This window comes from Indicator indicator, chromosome 1, assembly GCF_027791375.1.
Source record: "Indicator indicator isolate 239-I01 chromosome 1, UM_Iind_1.1, whole genome shotgun sequence".
NCBI lineage: Eukaryota > Metazoa > Chordata > Aves > Piciformes > Indicatoridae > Indicator > Indicator indicator.
In genome coordinates, this window is record NC_072010.1 from 73,406,906 (window position 1) to 73,432,485 (window position 25,580).

A 25,580-nucleotide genomic window follows, 5' to 3' on the forward strand; every position below is an offset into this window, starting at 1 on the left:
CGCCCGCTCCGGCCTCCCCCTGCCCCCTCGCCTCCTCTTCGTTCGTGCGCCGCAGTGGCCCCGGGGCCCTTCCCTATGGGGATGTGAGGGGCGGTGACCGCAGGTAACAGAAGACGTGGGCGGATTGGTCGCGGAGAAGTGGTTCGGCTGGTCACAGGCTGGCTGATGGATGGGGGCGGTGGCGGGTCTGGCCGGCCCCTCGGAAGGCGGGGTGAGGTGGAGAGGCGGTGGTTAGGGACGCTGGGGGTGGGAGGGGTGGTGCCTGGGGTGCATGAGGAGGGTCCACGCCCCCGCCTGTGGTTGCTGAGTGCTCGGCCGCAGCGAGGGCCCAGCGGCCCGGATTCCGACTCTGGGTTGGCCTCACCGCCCCTCAGGCCTAGGCTGTTCCCGATGCCGCCTCGGGACAGCCGGTGCCGGGGTGCCTTCACCCCCGCCTCGGCTCCCTCCCCGTGAGCCGCGCAAGGTTCTCGGCCTTCGGCGTTGTGGGTGAGGAAAGAGGAGGCCGGGGCGAACTGTGTTTCCTCCGGGTGGGTGTTGGTTGCGTGGCTGCCACGGCTACGAGCTTCGGACCTGGCTGCGGAATCCCAGGGAGACCTTTGCTGTGTTGGTTTCTCCGTAGTGGAAAACTTGCTGTGGTTTGGGCTCCGGAGGCCGAGATTAAAACTTAGCAGTCTGGATGTATGTTAGGTTCCCTAGGTAGGCAGAATTGGCAAGTTACGGAGCGCAGGTTCTGCCGGAGCTGTTTTGCTTAAAGGAGGGTGCGTGCTGTTTGGCAGGGAGCTAAACCAGTTTGTCTTCGGGTTAGTTCGAGATCATCTGCGGTTGAAGGTTGTGCAGCTTGGTTTCAGATCTGCTTCAGCAGAACTTCAGAGCCCTGGCAATGCTTGAGTTTGAGATGGAGAAAAATAATTTTGCATAGTAGTTCAGATGATTACTTGTGTTTATTCTTATACTGTGAAAACATAGCCTGGGTCTGACTCTTAATTCCCAAATTATTTTTTTCTTACCTTTTTCAACCAGTCAGCTTTCTCCATTTCTGCAATATCTTTAACATTATTTTTAATTAAAACGTAATAAATGTAAGTCATCATGTCTCTTTCTGAATACTTTTGGTGTGCTTCATTGTATAGTTGGGTTTTCCTCCCCAGAAAAGTACCAAGTACATTGACAAATTATTATATAAACTTTCATTAGTATCATTGTTTATAATTCAGTGTCACACCAGTTCTACTTTCATTAAAGTTACTAATTCTTATGATAAAATCCCAGCAAATAGAAAGCAGGTTATAAGATTATCAGTTATGATCAGAAAAAACCAACAAAATCAGTGACTAATGTCTAGATTCGACCTTTAACTTACTGAGTTGTCTTAAATTTGAAACTGTTTGTCGTGAATACTAAAGGTAAAACTTTAGTGAACCTGTGCTGGTGACTCATCCTGCTGAGAGTGGACATAGTGTACTAGGTACAGCAAAGATGAAGCAAGCCATGTCATCTTATCTTGAGCCTGTTTTGATAGACTTCTAGGAAATACAGTCAATGCAGTATCAGCTATAAAGCACTGTCTGTATTTAGTTAGTGAATAGCACTCTGTTTTAGTGAAGATACTTTTTAGTTTTATGTGAAAATGCTTTAAGTGAAGGTCATTTTTTAATCAAAGGGAATAGCTACAAATAGCAAATACAGAGAATAAGATATACCAAAAAATAGATTTTAATGCCATATCTATCCTTTCAGCGTTCTGTTCTCTATGCCTGTCTGTAAAAGATATGTTCATGAGTGGACAGAACATAACAAAAACACTTTAAAAGTTATCTATATTTTGGGGATTTTAGTAATCTTACTGAGAATATTTGTGTTCATGCTCCCCACTGCCCTGGAGTTTTGTATATAAACACCCTCTAAAAACTCACTGTACCAATGCTAATAACTAAAACTTCATATTAGCTTTTGTAATGAAAGTGCCTTAGCACTAAAATTACAGAACAAAACTGAAAGCACTGGGATAATATTTCAAATTTAACATGTTACCTTCTGAAGAATAGCTTAGATGGTAAGTTAGTTTCTTTGATAAATTAAGTGAAATGCAAAGGGATGAAGTAATTGTAGCACTTCAGGTGAGACATACCTAAGGAAGATCAACTTTAGAATCGCACTACATCATCATTCAAGTGTTTGTTGGTTTGGTTTTTTTTCTTAATCCTCTCCCTTTTTAAAGTACAGATTAGACAATGTACAGTCTTCTGTCATGCATGAAAATGAAATTGTTGAAATGATGGACATAGTGTTTTTAGCCAAATTCTTAAAATTACAATTAATATTATTTCTAACTTATATTTTAGAATCCTAACATTGAAATACTTAAGAAGCGAATGCCTCTGGATTTTGGAACAAAATTGGTATGTATAATGAGCCTTCAAAAGGCTCATCACTGAATGTTTGCATTTTCGTTATTAGCAAGCGTTTCTTTTTCCTGTGATTTTTGTGTCTATGGCAAGGGAGGAGAGAGCACATAGTAGTCAATGTGACACATCAGAGTCAATGTGCATTTGTTAAAAGAAGTTTGTTAATTCAGCTCCTTTTGCTTCTGTGAAAAGCCTCGTGGCTAGGAAGGTATTAAATAGGTGCTATTTCAGTGTTAGAAACATAAAACTACGGAACTCTTGTAAATAAGGAGAATTGAGATAAAGTGCCACAGAAAAGTTCAAAAGATGCTGAATGGCTGTACCTGGAGTAGCTATTACTAAAGTTTCGTTAAAAGACCTTTGTTTAAAAATCCTTCTCCATGAGTCCTGTCTGAATCTTGTGCTATTTAGTGTTAGTGATGTGGCCAAAAGGACAGAAAAGTAATGGCACTGAGCAGGGAAGGGTCGCCAGTGTGTAAACTCGGGAGGATATCTTCAGGAAATATATCTGAAAAAAGAGATGCTTTTTATGGGAGTAAATGAAAGTTATTACACCCAGGCAAGAACAATTTGCTGTACCAATACAGTTTAGAGAACACTAATTCTTGTAGAAAAGAATTTAGTGTTTATACTAATGGAGAGGTTGGAGAGTCAACTGTAGATGACTGCCGGGGAAAGGCTAAGAGAACTACTTGCTGTGTGAAAGGAAGTGTAGTGTTCTGCTGTGTTGCAGAAGTAATAATAGCTCAGCTAAAATATTGTATGTGCCTTTGGAAGCTGCACTTCATAGAAATCCTTGTGGGCTATTGGGAAGGAACCCAGAGAGGGTGGTGCAACTGAAAGTGCCAAGCACCCAACACACAGAGCAATGTTAAGATGTGGGTGCAAAGATAAAAGCAGTTGTATGTTTTCCGAATCCAGAGTGAACAAATATAACAGGACTTTGGTAGTCAACTTGAAGGTCTTGATAAATACAGACCGTTACGTAACAACATTTCCCAACGGCATCAAAGCATGGCTGCGGTGTTCGTGAGTTTTCCTTCGTAACCTGGCTGAATTATCTGTAATGAGAAGCAACGGTGAATGATGCTGTACGTGGCAAGGGCTTGAAGTAAATGGCCTGTTAAAGTATGTTTTAGCTTAGTGTCATCTTTTTCACCATTAAGGTCCGCTTTTAGACAAGAAAGTTACGAATTCTAGTATTTACATATTTTAGCATATGTTTAAATTATTTCTAGGAGAAACATCTGTCTACTGAACTCTTGAGGGCTCATGGACAAGTAGGCAAAGTTGGAACAATCCACCATGTTCACTTTTACTGAATATAAGTACAACTTGTGGAAGTGATAATTTTCTTTGGCTAACTTCTGCATAGTGATGCTTATCTGCTTTTAAATGTAATGTGTTATTTGATCTCATGACACCACTTTTAGTGTTTCTGAGGATTTAGACGTAGTATAATTTTTGTAACAAGCTGGTTTGAGTGCTGTGTGTGTGCACTGTCTTTGGGAGAAAAGGATTTTTGAGCAGAGAGCTGCTATTTCCTTGTATTTTAGACCAGAGAGCCTGTATCTTGTCAGCATTTGTGATACTTTTTGGTTATATCTTAAAAATAAGCAGACTTTTAAGGCTGATCTGGACTGGCTTATGTCCCACACTTTTTTTCAAAAGGCTTTTTCTCCACCTCCCCTCTCTGATAACCTTCAAACTCGGTATTTGTTCCCTGTGTTGTCTGTCATTACACTATTGGAGACTGAGAGTTATGACTCATGATACTAGAAGATCTTCATAAATTAGTGGTTCTTCCAGGCTTTGTAAATACTGTAGTTTCTGTGGATAGGAAAGTCTCATTCCCTCATAACATCTCTGAAATTGTAGCAGCAAACTAGTAGTCTGCTATGAAGTCACTCATCTTGAATGGATGAAATATTTTCTGCGTTAAAGTCAGCTATGAACTCGGTTACAAAACCTCTTGCAGAGCTACACCAAATACAGTTAAAACCACTGCCAGCTCTAATTCCTATATTTTCTGGCTTCTTTTCCTGTTTATAGCTTGATAGTAGCCGTGACTGATGGAATGGGACAGCTTTGGTGTTTCTCAAAGCAGAGACACGAGGGGGCTATTTGTTAAAGAGACTGCTCGTTTTGTAACATTTTCTTATTTCCAAATATAATCATTTTTCTTCGTGATATTTATGAGAATGCATTTGTTACTGTTCTTTTACTACCGAGTCCTGGGGTTAAAATTAAATTACTGATTTCCCAAACTGTAAACTTGCCATGGCTAGTATTGCTTTGGCTGTGCAGCTATGCATGTCGGTTCTACACATGAAAATTACATCTGTGCTATATGCAAAGTGGACCAAATCTCTTCAGAGAGATGTTGGGCTCACCATGACTGAAGTGGTCAGCAAATGTAGATGTCTGTGTAAACCTTAGATGGAACTATGGCAGTCCAGCCTGAGTAGAAATGAGACTGATTATGTGTGTGAAGACAGACTTAGCAAGAAGAGCTAGCAGTAATTTTAATGAAGCGGTTAAGATTTTAGTCATGTACAAGATTAACAAAGTGCAGTCAAAAACCAGGGAATCAAAAACTCTCGTGTGTTTGGGACATAGGGGAGAGTTAACAGTTTTGAAGTGTATCATTCTTAAAGTGTTAAGTGTATCATTCTTAAAGTGTTAAGTGTATCATTCTTAAAGTGTTAAGTGTATCCTTGTTCTTCTGCAATCAAATCCTCCTCTACTCCAAAGAAAACAGCCTGTGCTTCTTCCGTTGTCTCTGAAATGCAGTGGGTGGAAGATGCCTGGATGGGACAAAGTGTTGCTCTTTACCTCTGTCAGAAATATTTTTGTGTAGATGAGGCTATACAAGCCAGGGAGTTAGTGAGCTGGCTTGCTCTGCTGTCTCCTGCAGTAATGATTTGTGGGTTTGAGTCTTGATAGGTGACTTTGTATCATGCAAGAATCTACCTAAATTTATTTTGAAAAGATGCTAGAAAATGAAAGCAGACACTTGCAGTTCTAAAAATTACTATGCAAGGATTAAGGGAAGATAACGTGAGAATTCTGAACTATGGGTCTTGCAGCATTGTGAATAGAGCCTTGTTGAGGTACTGTTGCCCTACACTTTTTCACAGACTAACTGGATACAAGTAAGAGAGTCTGAGCTCAGTTTTAATGTTAACCTACGTGCTGCTCTCTGCTAGGTGTTTTTCTAGGAGTGTGGCCAAACAGGGAACATGCAGGGAAGAGGTAGCTGTGTAAGAAAGCAGGTTCTGAAGAAGCAGGTGCAGGAATTGGAACTATGCACTGGCACAGCAGATCAGAATATGATGTTATCTAATCCTGGGCTTGCAACAGGTGCATCCATCTCTGCCTGGGCATGAAAGACAGTGCTGGTATTGCAGTGCCTTGACACCAGCATTTACTACTGCCTGGGGAAGGTGCTGCTATATCTTAATACTAGAGCTGGGAGCTCTGGAATTCATATTCCAGTAAGCACTGAAATGGAAACAATTTATTCCATCCTTTTAAATCAAGAGCTCATTAATGCAACTTACGTCATATGCAAAATAATTACTTAGGAAACTAAATGCTAGTCTTAGCACACCTGTGATTGGTGTTTCCAGGAAAGAAAAATTGGTTTATATGTGAGCATTTTCTTCCTTTGGAACAGTTCTCTTTACTGTCATAATTGTAATTTTTCTTGAAATCCAAGCCTAAAAATAGTTTTCATTTCCCTTTACACTATAGAAAGATTAATCACCTCGGAAGTACTTTGAGTTTCTTTTTTCTTCAATATAAAAGTTATTTTTAGAGATACCTTGAGTTCAAAATCTTGTGTGTTAGCTGGAATCCAAGATACCTTCACTGCAGCTTGTAACACTGAAATAAATTTTCTTCTTAAGCTGCAAGTTGAATATGTAAAATCCTTTTTTCTAGACTAAAACTTCTGCTAAGCTGTTGTTGAAAGTCTTACCTAACTAAATTTGGAATCTTAGCAGGCCAGGTAAAAGTGTTTAAACTCTAAACTCTTCGTGATCACTGTAGCTAAGCTGAAAAGATGCTCCATACAGGTACAGGAAATTCTTTGTAAAATATATCAACAAACCCATGCCTTATTTTTTGTTCCAGATTTCATTGTTTGCTAGGGGGTAAGTGCATGTGCACATGCATCTCAAGTTTATGTGTGTTAAGGATATTACTGTATGATTAAGCACCCATTCTAATCTTCTCTTTTTCTAGTGAGTTTATGTGGAAAAAATGCTGTGGCTGTTCTCTTACAAACTGATTTCACTGTAAGTGTTTGATCAGTACTGTCAATTACATGGTGTGCCAGACATGGATCTGTGTAATTAATGAAAAGAAAAAATGTATCACACATCTTTAAGGTTTTCCCTAATGTTTCTGAGCGCTTTCATTGGTTCAGGTTTCAGTTTTTATATGCCAAATCAGAAGCCCTTCCTTTGGTGTGTTCAGACTTGTTAGTTACTCAGCCATGGTTCAAGCTGACACATGCTTCAAAGATATCTTTGTGGGGGGTTTTTTGGGGGGTTTTTGTTTGTTTGTTTTTTTGATTTTCATAGCAGAGACCATTCACATGAGCTGTTGGGGGTTTTCACACGCAGTCTCTATTCTGTCAGTCTAATGCTGATGTGTTTATTTTGATCAGGTTTCAGTGTTGTATCATCTTGTGTTGAGTAACAGAAGTTCTGCTGTTCACTGATCAATGTGACAGTCTTTAGTAGTTTACGAGATGAGCCAAACTCGTGGGAGATATGACTTCTGTATTGGTCTGGTGTTGGCTATGAGTTCCAGCATTTTCATCGGAGGAAGTTTCATCCTGAAAAAGAAAGGCCTACTCCGGTTAGCTAGGAAAGGCTCCATGAGAGCAGGTAAATACATGTTGCTTTCATTTAAACTTGGCTGTGAAACAGAAGATTATGAAACTTGCCTAGCTTTGATAGTTTTGTTTGTTACAGGTGCATAAAACCTAAAACATACAGGTGCTGTGTTTTTTCTCTAATGTCAGATACATCTACCTCTGCATCCATACATACTGTTTAATTTACATGCCATGCCCTCTAGGGACACTTGCTGAGGGATTCCTCTGCACATCAGTTAGAGTCTAAATTGTTCTTGCAATTTGAACATGGAAGCAGCACTCTCAACTACATCTGTGCTCCTGAATGAGTGAATTTAGGAGAGTGTTAACTGCATTAAAGTGCCAGGAGATTGTTTTAGAAAACTAAAAGTCACGTGTAATAGTCATGTGTAGCAAGTGGTGTTCCTCAGGGTTTGTACTGGAAGCAGTAGTTTAATACATTCATTGGGGATACAGACGGTGTCTAACTCAGCAGGTTTGTGGATGACACCAAGCTGAGCGATGTAGTTGATGCACTGCAGAGAAGGGTTGGCCTTCAGAGGGACCTCAACAGGCTTGACAGGTGGTCCGGTGCAAACCTCATGAACAAGGCCAAGTGCAAGGTCCTGCACCTGCATGAAGGCAATTCTGAGTATCAGTGCAGGCTGAAGGAAGGACTTGGAGGTGCTGGTGGATGAAAAATTGGACATGAGCTGACAGTGTGCCCTTGCAGCCCAGAAAGCAAATCACATCCTGGGCTGCATCAAAGGAAACAGGGCCAGCAGGTTGAGGGATGTGATTCTACCCCTCTAATCTGCTGAGGCTCCACCTGAAGTACTGTGACCAGCTCTGGAGTCCTCAGCAAAAGAAAAACATGAACCTGACGAATTTGGTCTAGAAGAGGGCCACAAAAATGATCAAAGGGCTGGGGCACATCTCCTGTGAAGAAGGGCTGAGAGAGTTGGAGTTGTTGAACTTGGAAAAGGTTCCAGGGAGAACTTATTGCAGCCCTCCAGTACTTAAAAGGGTGCTTATAAGAAAGAGAGAGACTTTTTACAAGGACCTTTAGTGACAGGACAAGGGACAGTGGTTTTAAACTGAAAGAGCACAGATTTAGATAGGATGATTGCAGCATCCTGAGATGATTTTGAGAAGGGTTAATCTGAATATTTTTAATATGGTACTTGTAGTATCTTTTTCTAAAAGACAGTTGATCTTGAGATTCATGTTCCCTAGTTTGGAATGGGAAAGTGTGACTGTATTTCACACACTTGTATGTGTAATTAACCATACAGAGCACTCACAATTTCCATAAAGCAGCTCCTGTAATAGATACATAACTTGGCTTTTCGTGTGAGTTGAAAGAACTGTTTTTCAGGGTATTGCAGATACATTAATCGATGCTATTTCTAATTTAAAAAATAATAATTAAATTGCTAGTTTTCAAAGTAGGCTGTAGGAGGCACATGCACAACAGAAACTGAAGATACTTTGATTTCAACCCCTGTAACTATTAAGCCTAAGTATCACAAGGCTGCCTGTGTTTTTGAGTGCATGGGCTGCAAAAATTGTTTCACGTTATGGCAGTGTTACCAGTGACAGGGCTTACTGTTTGTCAGTGTGTGCTTTTCATGGAGTAGCAAACATCCTTTCAATTTTAGGTCAGGGTGGTCATGCATACCTTAAAGAGTGGCTGTGGTGGGCTGGACTTCTTTCAAGTAAGTATCAAAAATATATTCAAGTAAGTCTCAAAAGTATAATCTGCATTCTATTAGTAAATGTGCCATATGGTTACAAAACAGGAACAGGACAGGGATTCTATGATCTATAGTCATGCTATCTGGTGATATGATGAGTGCAGCTCTAAGGAGTTTAATATAAATTCTGTCACACCACAAGTTCTGTCATTAATTTAACTGCCTGCTTTGGGAAGTGGAACTAGGCAGATTTTGCTTGCACATGCATGCTGGTTTTTGTCTCAGCAGAGATGTACTTAGATGTAGAGGGTTTTTAGAGAGAAGCATATTTGGGAATGATGTCTGTTTTCTGAACTTGTTTTTTTGATTGCTTAAACTCTTCAGTCACTGGCTGTGCTCAGGTAACTATGACTTAACATATACATACCCTGTGTCCTGCTATTGCAGATTTCTCCATGCAGTTCATGAGTCAGGTTGGCATGCTGAGGAGCTACAACACAGACACCAAAAGAAAATACTTTCTAATTAAACGGAATTCATTTTAATAGCTGTTGCAATCCCCCAGCATGTTTTTAAATATAGTAGCAGGGAAGAGGGCTGTGTGGTCTGCTAGTACCGTTAGCTGAATGCTAGAATTAGATTTTTCCATTGGTCCCTCACTGCATGTTTGTGTCTACAGGAATATTTGCACTGATTCACAGGTTTGTTGCATAACACAGCATAACTTCTCTTTTTAAAATTCTTGTTACTGTTACTCTGCAGTGGGAGCTGGCGAAGTAGCAAACTTTGCTGCCTATGCTTTTGCACCAGCTACATTAGTGACTCCTTTAGGAGCCCTCAGTGTTCTTGTAAGGTAAGAAACACTAACAAAAAGCAGTGTGATTTTTTTCTTTTTTTTTTTTTTTTGAGAAGGAAGTAAAATACTTACTAGAATTATGTTGTACTGAAATACATTGTAAAAAATGTTTGTTCTTAACAAATAATGACTGCCTATAAACCAGTAAATTCAAATTTCTCCAAATGTGAAAGGACTGTTAGGAAAGGGTTCTAGCAGTGCATCTACATCTTGATCTGTGAAAAGTTACCATCTAGTGCACTTCAAAAGCATGTTGTATACAACAGAGTAGTATTTTCATTCCTAAGCAGAGCTAAGATTTTGGGTTTTAAAAAAAATCATTTTACAAGTGCTTGATAGAGAATTTGGGGAAGAAGCGTAAAAAATAAGTTTCTGGGGAGAGATGCCCAAAATTAACAGGTATTTCTGGCCATACTGAGTACCCTGAAAGTCAACTAGGCAGCAGTTTTTAAGCTGCACCTTGTATATGCTAGTGATCTGTCAAAGCAACTTGTAAAATCATGAGCAAATGAATGAGCTATTACTGATTTCATATTTGCTGATGCATGTTTCTTCCTAGTGCCATTCTGTCATCCTTCTTTTTAAATGAAAAACTTAATCTACATGGAAAAATAGGGTGTCTGCTAAGTATACTGGGATCAACTGTGATGGTTATTCACGCTCCACAAGAGGAGGAGGTAGAAACTTTGAATGAAATGTCCCACAAACTAGGAGATCCAGGTAAGAAAAATGATGGCTTGATATGTATGCAGCTCATGATTTCTTCATGTAGTTTTGTTACTGCTGCTTCCCTGTTCCAGGAAGATAGCCTGTGTCTGCCCCATGTTGTCAGAGTGAAGCAGAGATTTGAGTCCTGTGACATAATTCCACAGGGAACTCCGCATGATGCTTGTGAACTTTTCTGGCCTTGAACTGTATCTTGACATGAACCACCAAGACGACAGTTTAAACAAAGGCAGCAGCACAGTTGGATAAATCCACCTTCTGTAATTACAATTTTAATTGCATTGTGTGAGTTTCTAAGCTCCACTTAGAGCTATCCTTAAAATGAAGAAGTAGGTGCTGTGGTAAACTGTCTGCTAAGAGGTGTAATCCTGGAGACTAGCTCTTGTACTTAGTGGAAGATGAAGCACTCGCACATCTGCAGAATGCTTTGTATGAAAAGACAAATCTTGTTTTAAATGCAAGGAAATAAGCACCACAGAGATTAAAAAGTGGATCGTAAGGAATGATTATTGGAACTCTGCTGCTGAATGCAGGAGCCTGCCAAAGCGTACCTCCCCCCAGAGCTTTCAGTCATAAGCCTGTATCCTGTGGCATCTACACCTCAGTAAATCCAAGTATAAAACAGTATAGCAATCTAATCCTGCAGTTGCTTTGCTGATAGACTGGTAAAGGTATTACAATATGCCTGAGTTTCATTCTTTGTTCTAGCTAACTTCAAAATAATTTTAACTTTGGTGGAAGAGCAGCTAGAAAGATCCTGAAAAACTCTTCTGTTTAAGCTGAGCCATATTGTTTGTCTTGGTACTTTTAAGATGCTTTTGAGAGGGTACATAAAATAACAGACTTTTTTTTTTCCTTTTTCTCTCCTAACCACAGGTTTTGTGGTCTTCGCAACTCTTGTTGTCATTGTGTCTTTAATTCTAATATTCGTGGTGGGACCTCGCCATGGGCAGACCAACATTCTTGTGTACATAACTATTTGCTCTGTAATTGGAGCATTATCAGTCTCCTGTGTAAAGGGTTTGGGCATCGCTATAAAGGAACTTTTTGCAGGAAAACCAGTGTTGAAACATCCCTTGTCTTGGATTCTGCTGCTAAGCCTTATTGTCTGTGTGAGCACGCAGATCAACTATTTAAACAGGGCTCTGGATATATTCAACACATCCATAGTGACTCCAATATACTACGTAATCTTTACAACATCTGTTTTAACTTGTTCTGCCATCCTTTTCAAGGAATGGCAACATATGGGGGCTGATGACATTATTGGCACCTTCAGTGGCTTCCTGACTATTATTGTGGGGATCTTTCTCTTGCATGCCTTCAAAGATGTTAACTTCACCCTAGCAAATCTGCCCCTCTCCTTGCGGAAAGATGACAGAGCAGCCAACGGTACTTTGACCACCTATGACTGCTATAATCATGATGAAGAAAGTTCTCCCTGTCTAGGTGAAATGCAATCCAGTGAGAGTGGCTCAGGCAGGAGAAATGGAAGTCTGTCAGCCTTCTGAAAATATTTACCTGTTGGGTAATAGAAGAACAATTCCATAACTCTGGGGGTTTTTTTGGCTTTTTTTTCCCTGCTGTCAAATGTCTGAGCTCGTCTGGAAAAATCATGTCCTCTTTAACAGTACATGTAGACAATCGTTAATTTTTAAGTTTGATTATTTTGGATAAAGAACACTGAAGGGGGGGTTTATTTGCCTTATTTTTACTTTAGAAAAAAACCAAACTAAAATGACCTCAGACCACAGTTGGTTCTGTTGCTTAAGTTATGTGTAAATACTTTCATTTCATTTTTCTGTTTTAAGATGTATTGCACTAATGACAATTTTATCAAAAATAAATCGCTTTATTTCTGCATCAGTGGTAAAAAGACTGCAGTGAACCTGGTTCCTCTGTGTTGCAAGTGGCATTTTGATGGGGGTGGAGAAGTCACTGAAAAGGTTTTGCCTTTTATGAACCTCCCTGCCTTTTCCCTTTTAGGCAGCAGCAGTAGGTACACCAGGTGTAAAGAGAGTTTAGCTTCCCTTGAACCTAACAGTCCTGTTCAAAAAAAGTAACTGACCTTTGAAAAAGGGAAAACAAACAACTTACAGAACTAACTCACACTAACAGGAAACAAGCGATCATAAAATGGATTGATGGTAGGTTTAAGATGCTAGAGACCAGTACTCTTACTGCTGGAAGTTAATGGGTAAGAATTGGAACTCATAGCATGACTAGTTAAGTAATTCTTAAGCCAAAAATCAGGCATTACTAGTTAACCATTTCTGTACCACAGTGCTTAAGCCAAAGTCTCAGGTGTGTAAGATTTACCTGTCCCTAAACCAATTACTATCTCAACAAATTAAGAGAGTTCTACATTGCCTTCGTCAAAGCCTAAAGCACAGGGAAGCATTCTGCTGACTCAGAGTCTTCTGCAAACTCATATTTTTCGTAAAAAAAAAGTGTGTTTGGCACCTTGTAAAAGAAACCTTGCGACAAGCCAGTGTAACAAAGCACAGGGATTTCCTACTCATGTCTTCCCACACATGAGGCAGCCTTGTGGGTGCTCCCACTACAACAGCCAGCGCTCCAGAATGGCAGCTCTCAAACACAGATGTCCTGGGAGAACCTGCAGTAGCGGAAATTTGCTTATAGAGTCCTTGGCAAATCTGTCATCATCTTTTTTCCTGAGGAACTGCAGTTAATTTATTTTCTTTCCTCAAAATCCTTGCCACCCCAGTACCTACACAGTCCTCATTTGCATCCCTTCTCTGGCAGACACTCATTTTTACCCATTACAGCACTTGATTCTGTTGCTGTAAAACACCTGAGAAGAGAGGAGAAAAGATGGGCTGTAACATAACCCCCAGCTAGTAAGAGGGAAGATAGAAAAACAGCTTCTTAAAGGGATGCATTCTTGGTTTTGTACTGAGTTAGAAACATTGACGAGAAATCCACATCCTGGGTAAAATGTGTAATTCTCCTTCTGTGTCTGTTCCAGCTATCTCAGCTCATGTTTGGTTTGGGCCAGTTCTAATGGCCAACGAAAAAGCTGTGTTAGGATCCTGCAGTAAGCAAGCAGGAGTCACTGCTTTTGCCTGAACAGGTTGCTTTAAAATTCTGCTTTAGCAGATGCAAATTTTACAACCAATTTTACCCATGTGGTGTTTGCGTAATACAGTAATTGTAATTATACAAATACTTGGCATAAGTAAATTGTGATTAACAGTGGTAGGGCTGATGTACTAGGATAGATTACACCTGCTCTTTGTAGCCAAGGTTGCAAAAAAGAATTCCTTCTCACTTGTAAAGATGTCATTATTTGTACATAGACCTCACTTAACCAAAATACAAATTGTGGTAGAAGCTCTCATTAGGAAAAAGTAAGCAGTCCCCATTCTGATCAGTCAGACTACTTGCCTTCTATAAAGATCAGAACACTATCAGTCACTTTCCTATCAAATAACTTTGAAACAGTCACCTTAATTAGCCTTAACTTCCATGATTACTGATTTCTGGGAATAGGTTTGCAAAGAAGAATTATCAACAGACTAGAAAAATTATTCACAAAGCACCAAGTTTGTTTGTTTTGTTTTTAATAAAGGCTAATTAAGCAATTAATGCTCTAATACAAACAAGTAGGGTTTTTCTTTTTTTTTTTAGCTACACAACTCCGTTTCTTATCTTCCACTGCTACTATTTTAATAGATTCAGAGGAAAAGTATGCCAGTCCAGTCTAAAATGGCCACCTCAGTACAGGAATGCAAAGGGATTTCAAATATCTTTTACAGTTGCATGTTTTTAATTCAAAGTGTATAAAATCTTAGTCTAGAAAAATAAGTATGGATTGTGTACAGTTACTGTGCTTGGAGACTGAAGAGGACAGTGCACCACTGGAATGGTACAGGCATTCTGAAAAATGCAGATGAGAGTATTCCTTGAAACTTGCTGTGTTTTTTTCTTGGTTGTTTTCTCCTCCCTCATACTTTTAGCCTAAACAGGTGCAAAAAGTATGTTTAGGTGGGGAGCCTAGTTGCTGGCAAGAGACTGGTGAATAGGTGGCTGGAAGCAGCGCACGTGTTCCACAGGTGTGCTCTCTCCGTCGCCAGACTTCAAATACTTGTCCAAAATAGCAATTATTTCGTCGTTCAGAATCTGGAACTTGCGAATTCTCTCAACCATTTTCTTCAAAGGCTGCAAACACCAAAACAGAGATACACAGGAATTAGCTTTGGAGATTAAAAGCCTTGGACACAAAACCAGAAAATGCTGTTACCTCACCTCTCCCAGCAATGTTAGGAATGTCTTCCTTACACTGCTAATCCAGTGAAAATCCAACATGCATTTGGGGTTTGACAGTGCTGCTTTTTGTACCAAAAAGGACAATTTGCAGCAGCCTTGTCATAATCTGAAAGCACACATGTGAGATGGAAAGCACTAAGAAAATCCCACGTATCAGGAAATCAGAATTTTCACTGACCAATCTTCAAACTCCAGTACTAATGCCTTAATCTTTTGTTCCTAAAAGCCCTGGTGCCCCCATTTTCAGGATTTCATTATAAAGCAATTGCTGTATGTATCTACCCTGCATCTGAGTACAGACAGCTCTGATTTAGTGTTGTCTTCATTACTACAGCGAATATAGAACAGGTGTTTTCGACTCACCACATTCTTTATAACCTCATCTTTGCCATCATGCTTTTGGACTTTCAACAGGTGGTAGCAGAAATCCAACACATCAAAGCGACGCTGCTGTCCCAAAAGCACAATGATCATGCAGCCAGCCCAGTGCAATCCATCTCCAAAGCACTGCCTGAGACAGGAAACCACATAAAGCATATTCCACCAGCATCTTCAGAAACATATCCCCTGGAAATGCTCAGTAATCAATCTCTACACTAAATAACATGTTTGACATTCGTCTAGCAAATACTGCAAAATCTCTAGTAAATTAAGTTCTCTTTTCTAGGTGCCACAAGCAACGCAAAGAAAGGACAGCCCCCAGCCAATTTTACACAAAGCAGAGTTATTTAAAAAACATTTACTCCCCATTAGGCTCCAGTGGCATTACATTACATTTTGAAAGGAAAAAAAATATTTCTGAAGAAAACTAAGTGGGAGTTCCACACTACTCTGCTTCTCTGAGTGCAAGAAAGGAAGGAAACATCCTGTGTTGTTGCTTCCACAATTACCCATTGAAAAGCACGTTACAATTTTTCAAAACAAGGATGTAAAAATTAACAAACCCAAGAACCACAGTTCCTGGTTAACTCATGTTAATCATTTTAAATTCCAAGTGATCATTCTTGCTCTTAATTCAGAGAAGAAAATACTCATTAAAAATGAATGCACTGATGGTCAGCTATTTTATTTAAGTTCAGCTTCTGTAGGGGCCTGACTACTATTGAAAGATGTGTACTAGGGTCTGTTTGTCATGGGATCATTCAGTATACAGTGGCAATACTTAAAATAGAGGGCTATTCTTAAACACACAACAATACTGTGTTTAGGGTTGATGAGCCCCTCCCTGTGATCGCAGCACTTTCCCTTGTTTTCACACTAAGCTTTTGCAGAGAGGCAAACAAACCCCTCCATTCTAGGACCCCGTCCAGTTACAGGGAGGACAAACAAAGCACTGTTGCCCACAGGTGGATCGCTGGCAGCTGGCAGTACGTACTCCACAGTGAACTCGTGCGTTCCCACGGGGATGCAGTAGACAAACTGCATTGCGCTCCACAGGCGGTGGAATTCCACACATTCATCCACATGCATCACCCCATTGCTGGGCAGGGGCCCACGCCAGATGGGATCATCCAGGAAGGAGCGGATTCTCGTCAGGATAACCTCAAACATGGACAGGCCACAGCAGAGGCGTTCCTTGGTTAGCAGGTCCCCTTCCCTTGCGATTGCTATTTGCTGAGGTGGAGAGAAAAAGCAAAAAATCTGGGTAAAAAACACCTGACGACATGGCTTCATTGCACAACAAAAACACACTATCACATTTTTCAGTTTCACTTGGTTTATTCTAGGAGCAGCTTCTCCTGATTTAAAGTGAGGTCAGAGGCCACCAATTTGGGCTTCAGTTCAGTGGAGAAAAACACTCAAAGAAAATTGTAAAAGCCTTTTCAAGTGGACAGGCCATTGCTGTAGTTAAGTAACACTAACTGCAGTACTGCTAACCCTGGACTAGTCCCAGGGGAGTTTAAAGAATTCTTTGCCTGAATAGAGGTAAAAAGCAAAACCAGAGAGTGCTCTGCTGCCAGTACAGGGAATAGCTCCTGCCTACACTCTTCTGCACATTTTCCTCAGCTGCTGCTGTTGGAGACAGGAAAGTTCCAAAGACAGCACAAGCAGGCTCAGACTAAACCCGTAAGCAGTGGTGCTTGGTAGGGCTTGACGTAGCTTGTGACATCACATCAAGAGCTCTCTCCCTACAGTGCAGTATCACCTACTGAACTACAGCACCTAGGGTGATAAAATCAGTCTGAAGTCTGTTTCACAGCACTCTGCTCTTAATTTCTGCTATTCACATCTCAATCACTCATGAACTGCCAAGGTTAGCAGGGTATTAATGTCCCCTCTCACAATGACAAAACATAGTGCTGAAGCTGTAAAGGGCATTCAAGAATGATCTCTTTGGTTATTTTGTTTCCAGGAAAGCTCAACTCAGCTCATTTTCCTAGAGTTTATAATCATCTGAGAGAGGAGTAAATTGTTTTAAAATATACATGCACAGGAAAACTGATTGCTTTTGGTAGAGTTTGCACTAGGACCTCCCAGGCTGGCCCTTATACTGAAACAGAATCATGTAGCAACATACATGCAAATCAGCAATTTCCCCAAAATTTGTCATTTCCAACCCAATCTCTACTGTTTTAACTTCTGAGCTTTAGCAGCATTACCAAATCCATGGATCTGAAAAAAAATAAATCCCATTCTACGAACAAGCTGGATGCACAGGCTGAAGTTCTGACAGGCTGAAGTTCTGACATAGCTATCAGGATGTGCAAAAGAACAGGCTCACAAATTTCTTGAATTGCCTCTGACATGAATGAGAGAGATTACCTGGGGTGTGCCTAGTCTCTCAATGAGAGGAACCAAATGTAGTGGAGCATACTTTGATTCCAGTCTCTTCATTTTGGCATCAAGTCTTTCACCCTCTGAAAGGAGAAAAAGGAAAAAAGAATAATTTACAATCTTCAGAGTGCTTTTAGAAAAACGTGTGTTTGTATTTTAGAATGTTCTGTTGTATGTGCAAACAGGAGGATTTGTAGTAGAAAACAACTAAATTCAAGAAAGAATATAAGGCTCTATTATGCTGCTGCTAACATATTTGACTCCCACTTGTACTAAGCCAAGTAAAATGCCCTTACCATACATAAAATGCTTGACTCTAGAAGGTGGGGTATAATTATGGAATTATGGAATCTTACGTCTAGCAAAGCTTAAAAAAAAAGTAGTTGGCACTGCCTCATCACTGCAAGTAGGGAATGTTCTCTGGCAAGTGGGAAAATACTGTTTACAATGGTCTGGTTAGTTTTGTGCAGAGATGCAAGTAGCTATGGTGAGTCTGGAAATAGCCTCAAAGGTTTTTAGCTGATGGGGTTTCTCCAAGCAGAACAAATCAGCTGCTTCAGCAGCAAGAAATGGAGAAGAAGGGAGGCAGAGGAACAACACAAGAAGAAGAGAAGCATGACGGAAGAATAAAAACCCCAAACCTTCACATTCTGATGATGAAGGATGAAGAAAGCAGATACAAAAGGAAGCTACCCTGCAAACATTCACCACTGCAAGCCCAGTTTAATAAAAAGGAACGTGAAAAGCCCACTGAGACCTGGGACTACTTACTCTGCTGAGAATTCCTAGCCCATGTATCATCAAGCCTACCCCATTTAACTGACAATCATGGAAACTAAATGGCACCTTTGGAAAAGCCTCCCCACCACACCCCCACAGGAGTAATACTGCCCTGGGTATCCCCCCTACTTTTCCTCCTCAGGGCATTCCTCCTCTCCTCCTGTAAGTTGTCCTGAACCTCTCTAAGGAGCACATATTTTTCAGCCAGGCAAGCAGGCCTGAATCTTGTTACCTCTGTCCCACAATTAACAGTGGAGTTGTAAAGGATGGCTGAGTATGGTCACTAAAGCCACAGCAGCAGACAAGATAAGTGGAGAGCATTACCCTAGGAAGGTGTTTTCACTTAGCTGATACCTTTGACGTGAACTCTGGGCAGAATATTTTGGAATGGTGCCGCATGCAACAGGTCACACACTTCCTCTAGGGACTGGAATGAAAAGGAAATGAGAGGCATTTAGGACCAAATAATCCCCAAGCCACATTAGATCCTCAAAAATGGGCTTCCAAAAGCACACCGACGCCATTGCAGGAACACCAGAGGGCAGCCAGGCTCCATCAACACTGCATGGAGCCACTTGGAGCCCCCACTCTCCTCACAGAATTGCTTCCAAAGACAATTTCACCAGGTTACTTTGATTCCCAAATAAACTCCAGCCACTCTCCTCCCACCCTCAGCTGGCAGTTCTTAAAGGACAGGGTATTTATTAAAAAGTACAGAGTGAGTAATTTTAGTGTGAAAGCGGCAGACGGCTCCTGCACAGACAAACAGCAGTGAAGAGTATGACTCACTGCTTGGTTATTTTTACCAACACTATTCCCACAATCCATTATCATGGTGGGAGCATCTCCCTGCCAGGCAGGCTGAGACACACAACAGCAGCGGTAAAACTTCTCAGGAAGTATTTTATATCTTTAGGGACAGGGGAAAGAAGACAGATGCCTCCTGGCTCTTGGCTGCTCTGTATGTACATGCAGAGAAAATGCAGATATGATGAGAAGCAGGTGCATATCTTTGCTAAATCCTTCTCATTTTTGGATCAGAGGCTCTGCTCATTTGTAATCCCTCAGTGCTAGTATTAGAAGAGCTGTTCATCAGCCATACCCTTGGCAAGGCCAGAGTACCAGGCTTCACGTGCCTTTCCCAGGTCTTATTATTCCTTGATGTCAGCATCATCAAAACACATGTTTCTAGGCTGTCAAGATTAACAAGAGATATGCTACAGACCTACATTTTCCACCAGGGTATAAAGTCTGTTATGACAGATGACCACAGTGGAAAAAATACTAGAAATCTGTGACAGGCCATTGGGACACCATGGAGAGCAAAAACAAGAGGAGGTGCAGCAAGCAGGAGCGTATTACTAGAAACCATCATAAGGTGGCATCTTGGATAATGTGCATCCAGTGCTAGTGTCACCTCAGTACGCCCTCAGGCAGCAAAGGCTTTCACCTGCTTGGCCTTGCACCTGAGGCCCTAAGGTACCCTCTTAGCCTGAAGCCAAAGCAACCCAGTTTCTCATTTTGTTTCAGCTATCCCATTACTGAATATAGTTTAAGTGTTTGTCACCTGTCCCTCCAATTACTCTCCATCATGAGGGAGGAGTCCTCTAATAACATGGACAGGATGCTGAGGAACATCATGTCTTCATTACCTTATCTAACATCAAGAGCACTAATACACCCTGAGGAAGGAGACTTACACAAGGATTTATTTTTGTGCAGTGGCAGGCCCCCAGCCAGCTTGCTGAGGAAATGATGCAGCTGGTTTGCAGTCAGCCAAGATCTCTATATGGTGGAGAGCCCAGCCTCAGTGGCAGGGTGTGCTTGCACAGCATAGGCAGAGCATCCTCTCCACACAGGCAGGGCAGAGACTCCCCACCCCAGTCTCAAAAGCGCAACACAGGTAAAGAAAAAAGGGTAGACAGCACATCAGCAATGCCCATCCTTCCCTCTCTAAACATCCACCAGTGTGAAGACCAGGAAATTACATGTCTGGCCACTTCGTTTGAACAGCAAATTGTATGACATGAAAGAAGAGTAGGAAAAGTAGAGGAGAAGTTGGGGAAAAGAGCAATTGCAGCACTGTGTCCTCAGCAACGGGCAAGTTCGCATGCTGTAAGGTAGAGGCTAAGCATACAGGAAGCAGTTGAAGGACTGGACACATTTCAGAGTTTCATTCAAACCAGGACAGATGAATATCTGGCAGAGTAGGCACCACTGTCAGCCACCCTAGCAGTGAGAAAAACATCCAAGAAGTCCATGTTAATTTTGTGATGTTTCAGATGACAAGAAGAATGACAAGGGAAGGAAAATAACATTAACATAAGGAGAGCAGGCAACCCCCAACTGACTGCAGGAATACTGTATTTGATCATAATTGATGATGAATATCATAATACTTGATCCTCAGGTACCACAGGTGAGGAAATGTCTTTCACCCAGCAAAGTCAGGCATCACTGCTATCTCATGGGCATGAAAGCTTCTGTGAAGCTGTAAAAGATCAGAGCAAGGAACTGTTTCTACCCATCTGCCCATCAGCAACAGTAAGCTTTCAAATTTCAATCCTGCTATTTATGACATTAGTAACAAAAATTTGAGAGCACATTTTGAGAGGCAGATGGGCTTTAAAGCAGCACAGCAGGCACCTACCAGACTCTGTTCAATGAGGAGGCAAAACAGGACAGCATTTCCCACTTCCCTCAAATTCTGGAAGCAGACAGTCTTCAGTTCTGCATATTCAACAATGTCCTTCAACTGATGGTGAAAAAATTCCAAGATACCTGAAATCAAAAGAGAAGGGAAAAAAAAAACAAACCAAATCTCAGGAGCTAGAACTAAATCTAGTGATGACTATTCAGGCACACTTGTCACCTTGGGAAAGCAGACAAAAGATACTGGTTACATGGGAAAGAGTCATACGGATCAGGATTAATCTTTCCTTCTGCCTCAAAAGCACTCCAATTTTCTAAGCGATTTGCCTTTTCAAAGGTTGCTTTGATTGTGCATAAATACACTGTATCAGAGCACAACCAAGGGAGGACACAGGTATAGGGATCTCTCCATGTTTCAGCACAGATTTCTTATTTCCAGACACGCAGCCTGGAGAACACTGAAAGGAGCAGTATTTAAATAGATTAAAAATCAGAAGTTATGAAGTGTTCAGCCAGTGGCATGCAAACCTTCTTAACTGGATCAATCATGCAAAATGGAGTGCACTCTCGGAAGAGGGAGCCAGTATAAGAGGCAAGAAAATAATTTTCCAGGATCTGGAAAAGAGACTAGGGCTCTTGTCAGGTATTAATCCTGTTCTCACCTCTGTCCCCCATCCTGCTGCACACCTGATATGTTCAATTCTCAGCTACTATATTCAAAGATGGCAGTGCAAGCAAGGAGCAGACACCAGAGATACAGGGAACAGGCTACGACAGTGCCAAAGACAACCAGAGGTGATCGGAAACCCCATGAAACAATTAAAAACAGAAAACACAAGTCAAGATCTGCTGGCAAGGGTGCATCAGATCCTGCAGACAAGCACAGTCAGAAGACTGTTTATGTCAAAGTTTTTCCAAAAGCTGTTAAAAAACAGCTAAAATTATGATTTTCAAAACCACGCAATTTACATAAGCATATGTCTTTTCCATCAAACCTCTCCCAAACAACAATGATGTGCTGGCACGTTTCCAGCTCCTTCCCCTCCAGCCCCGAAAGGCTGCACAGTCCCTTGGTTAGAGACTAGCCCAGGCAACCATGGGCTTGGCAGCTTCTGCAGAGACCAAATCCGGTTACAACCATGGAGGTTAAAGCAATATATATAACAGGCAAGGAGCGGAGAACTGCAGTAGGTCAGACAGCTCTCTGGCTTTTTACAAGATAATTTTTAGCAGCATGTTTTCATCTGCCTGCAGAAGCCAGGTCCTTTTAAAAAGGCACCAAGAACTTCAACTGGTGACAAAAGAAAATACATTGTGCAAAGGTGTGCTAGTAAGGGAGTTCCTTTCTGTTACACTTAGTTGAGTCAGACAGTTAAATCTCCACGCAATCACATCTAAAGCAATTGAGAGGAGGCAAGGGAAGAGAGCACAGACACCTCCCACCACCTTCCCATGTGTTACTTGGATGCAACTGATGAACACTTCAGTATTTACCCAGAGAGGTAATGGCTGGCAGGGGAGCACACAGACATAAATTACAGCCTGGAGCGTCTCTGTTCCAAGGAAATCCCTCAAATTCTGCGGAGGAACTTGATAATGCAGAGTGAAGGTGGGAACTGCGTAGCCAACCCACACACTGCTACAGAAAGCCTTACGTCATTAAAAGTAGTAACAGAACAGACCAGCAAAGTGCGTGGTGAGGGGATGCAGGATTGGTTCAGTTGCATTTCAAAGCACTGTTTGTTAATAGAAAACGTGCAGTAAATGAAGTGTTCCCACATGCATTCAGCAGAGAAAATATTTCACACCTAACCTTCATAGTTTAGTGACTCAATAGAAAAACAGAACTAAAAAACTAATGGAGAAAGGTCAGATGTAGTGAGCGCTTGCCAAGTTTGATTTATTCAGAGGAAACACATTGAAATCTAGCTAAAAAAGCAAACAAGTTATCCCAGCACATGACCAACTCCCTCCTTCCCATAGCATGGAGACTGTGTAATGAAAAAGCTCTGTAAAAGGCTGTCAGTGTTTGTTCAGTGCTGCAGTATAGAGCCCAGTTGCAATCCTCAGGTGTTTGTGCAGCAGTGAGCACTGAATACTGGGATTCCTCTTTAAAGATAACGTTGAAAAGTCAGGCTAGAATGGCAAAAAATGGCACAATTTTTGATGCTAGGAAAAAAATGCAAAGTGAAGGAATTGAAGCCACTTTTACTGCAAGGCTACAGTAAGTTTTAGTTACATGCTCTAGTATTTCCTCTGTGTTTTTCTCTGTTGATGAAAGGGCTTCCATGCCTAGCAAGACACATCTCTAAGGATCAACTGACAGAAGTCAAGTCAAATACTTTCCTCATACCAAGACTGTCTGGAAACAAAAGTCCAATGTGTTATCCTGGCCTTAGGTCTGTGTCATAGAGGAAATCAAACCAGAATATCTACCAATGCTTTTGGTCGTCGTATCCATGGCATGTACGCAGACATTGCTGGTCGGATAATAGAAGGACTTTCTGAAACACAGAAACTATAGACTTCTCCAAACAGTCACCATGGTGAGAGAGTATACTACTTTAGCAAGTAGGATATTGGTGTCAAGGACAGATATGGGGATACTTTTTCCTTTTTGCATATATGGCAAATAGGAAGCAACTCGGTGAGAATTCCGCTACTACAACACAAAAACCATTAGTCATGACAGGGATGGAAAAGAAGGGGAGTTTCAGAATCCTCTCAATCCCCTGCACAGCCTGTGGATTTTGTGGGTGGTTTTAGAAACAAGATTGGTGTCCAGAAATATCACAAGAAAATTTTATCACTGTTATACAGGCAGTGAAAACCTGAGAATAACTCATGTCACCTACAGCCAATATAAGGAACAGGACAGTGCAGAGAGAAACCAGGGGAATCCTCCTTTCCCTGATTTTATTTGGGGGAACAATTCATAAATTATTGGATTTGTTATATATATGTAGCATTTTGCAAGGCAAATTAATCAAGTTTTTTTGCTCCTTCTCTCCAAGAAAGCAATTTTAATTAAGTCCCTCTATTTCTGCAAATGGGATGACACTAGGTGTCATAATAATTGAGTTTATAATCCCAGTTTCTGATTTATACAGATCTCAACAGAAACAAAGGCTGTTGATATAAAATACAAGTAATAGACGATCAGCAAAGGATTAGGTTCCATCTCTTCTTCCAAACTCCCATCTCATTAGCACTCAAACAGCAGATGCCAAGTTCCAGCTGTGCAGCCTATATGCTCATAACTTATGAAGTCAGACCAAATCAATACGTGCAACACAAAGGTAGTGGAATTCTTCACTTGGGTCACTTTCTATGAAACAATCTCAATTCAGACCTACAGATTCAAATCAAACACACTCCAGAGCTTGTAACAATTCTGATACCTAAAACATTAGCACAAAATTAGCTATTAATTCTATAACTGAATTGCTGACTAACAACCAAGTACTTCTTGGTCTAGTTTTGTTTTGGATTATTTTCTGCAGACTTGACTATTGTCCAGCAAAACCTGATAATCTCCAACGGCAAAATTGCTCCAAAGAAACTGGATGCCATAATGACCTTTAGTTTATGTTAACTCTCATATAGACCTTCAAATGTTAGCTACAAATAATTCTTTGGCTCACAAGAGACATCATTAACTTTGCATATCATCATTCATGCCACTCCTTTCAAAAGAAGCATTTGTAAGGTTTAAACATATACATGTATATGGAAATTATAATCACAAAGCCTATGCAGTGCGTTTATTTTGCTAGAAAGAAATATCTTTTTCTTCTGTATATATAAAGAGTCCTTACTGCCCTTTCACAATCATCTACGTGCTTTGGATTATCCCAAATTCTTTCAAATAGTCTTCAGTTCCTTCTCAAATCTTTCTCCAATGGACAGGTTCCAGAACAAACAATTTAAAATAAAATCCCTTGATGTTTTTTCCCCACAAGGACTCAAGCCATCAAGCCTTCACCAAAAATAAAAAAAAATTAACCTATTCTCCTACCCTTCCAAGTCTGATCAAAAGCCTGAGATAACAGAAGCATTACTATCCCTTTTGCACCCCCAGCAATGCTTCCCTGGCAGCCTCTAGTCACTACTGCCCTCTACCACACTTCATCAGTGCAGGCTGGCTCCAGTTTCAATCAGATTATGACCTGAAATATTCCAGAAAAAGGAGAGGTGAAAGAATGGTTTTTGGCCAGGTTGCTGTGCTGAAGCAACTCGGGTATTGCCAGCAGTATCCTCAAGGGGCACTAGGGAGGCTTTCCCAGCCTGCTGTGTGAACACATGGGATTTCAAGAGAGAATGGCCTGGTGTAATGAGTGGTTTGCCCTGCACTGGTTTTGGGTACTTTTTTTCCTTTGATTTTGTTCTTTCTTTAAAGAAGAAACATGGACACATGATACTTAGGAAAAATACATAATTAGGCTACTTTCTCATCAAGTTTATCTCCTGCTAAGCTAATTGATGTTTTTTAAAATAAACTTTATTTTCTAGAGGTGATATACCAGTCTCAT

General features: G+C 40.9%; 2 protein-coding genes across 6 annotated transcripts in view; one reads left to right on the plus strand and one right to left on the minus strand.

The window, feature by feature from the left end:
* Window positions 1-6,682: 6,682 nt before the first annotated feature.
* Window positions 6,683-12,322, plus strand: NIPA2 (NIPA magnesium transporter 2). 2 transcript variants are annotated; one of them, XM_054400780.1, is made up of 6 exons: window positions 6,683-6,706; window positions 7,081-7,303; window positions 8,934-8,990; window positions 9,732-9,822; window positions 10,385-10,545; window positions 11,428-12,322. In XM_054400780.1, the coding sequence occupies exons 2-6, from the start codon at window positions 7,165-7,167 to the stop codon at window positions 12,060-12,062; spliced, it is 1,083 nt and encodes a 360-aa protein (XP_054256755.1). In that variant the 5' UTR covers window positions 6,683-6,706; window positions 7,081-7,164; the 3' UTR covers window positions 12,063-12,322. The 2 variants fall into 2 exon arrangements, with proteins under 2 accessions (XP_054256755.1, XP_054256764.1); XM_054400789.1 differs by lacking the exon at window positions 6,683-6,706 and having other exon boundaries at window positions 7,072-7,303.
* A 1,826-nt stretch (window positions 12,323-14,148) lies between these two features.
* CYFIP1 (cytoplasmic FMR1 interacting protein 1) overlaps window positions 14,149-25,580 on the minus strand; it is a 60,771-nt gene continuing 49,339 nt past the window's right edge. For all 4 annotated transcript variants that reach the window (XM_054384539.1, XM_054384530.1, XM_054384547.1 and 1 more), the window contains 6 exons: window positions 21,047-21,177; window positions 18,751-18,823; window positions 17,605-17,699; window positions 16,217-16,455; window positions 15,205-15,352; window positions 14,149-14,733 (listed from right to left, as the gene is read on the minus strand). In XM_054384539.1, coding sequence (XP_054240514.1) covers window positions 14,569-14,733; window positions 15,205-15,352; window positions 16,217-16,455; window positions 17,605-17,699; window positions 18,751-18,823; window positions 21,047-21,177 — 851 coding nt within the window. In that variant the 3' untranslated portion in view covers window positions 14,149-14,568. The remainder of the gene's footprint in view (window positions 14,734-15,204; window positions 15,353-16,216; window positions 16,456-17,604; window positions 17,700-18,750; window positions 18,824-21,046; window positions 21,178-25,580) is intronic.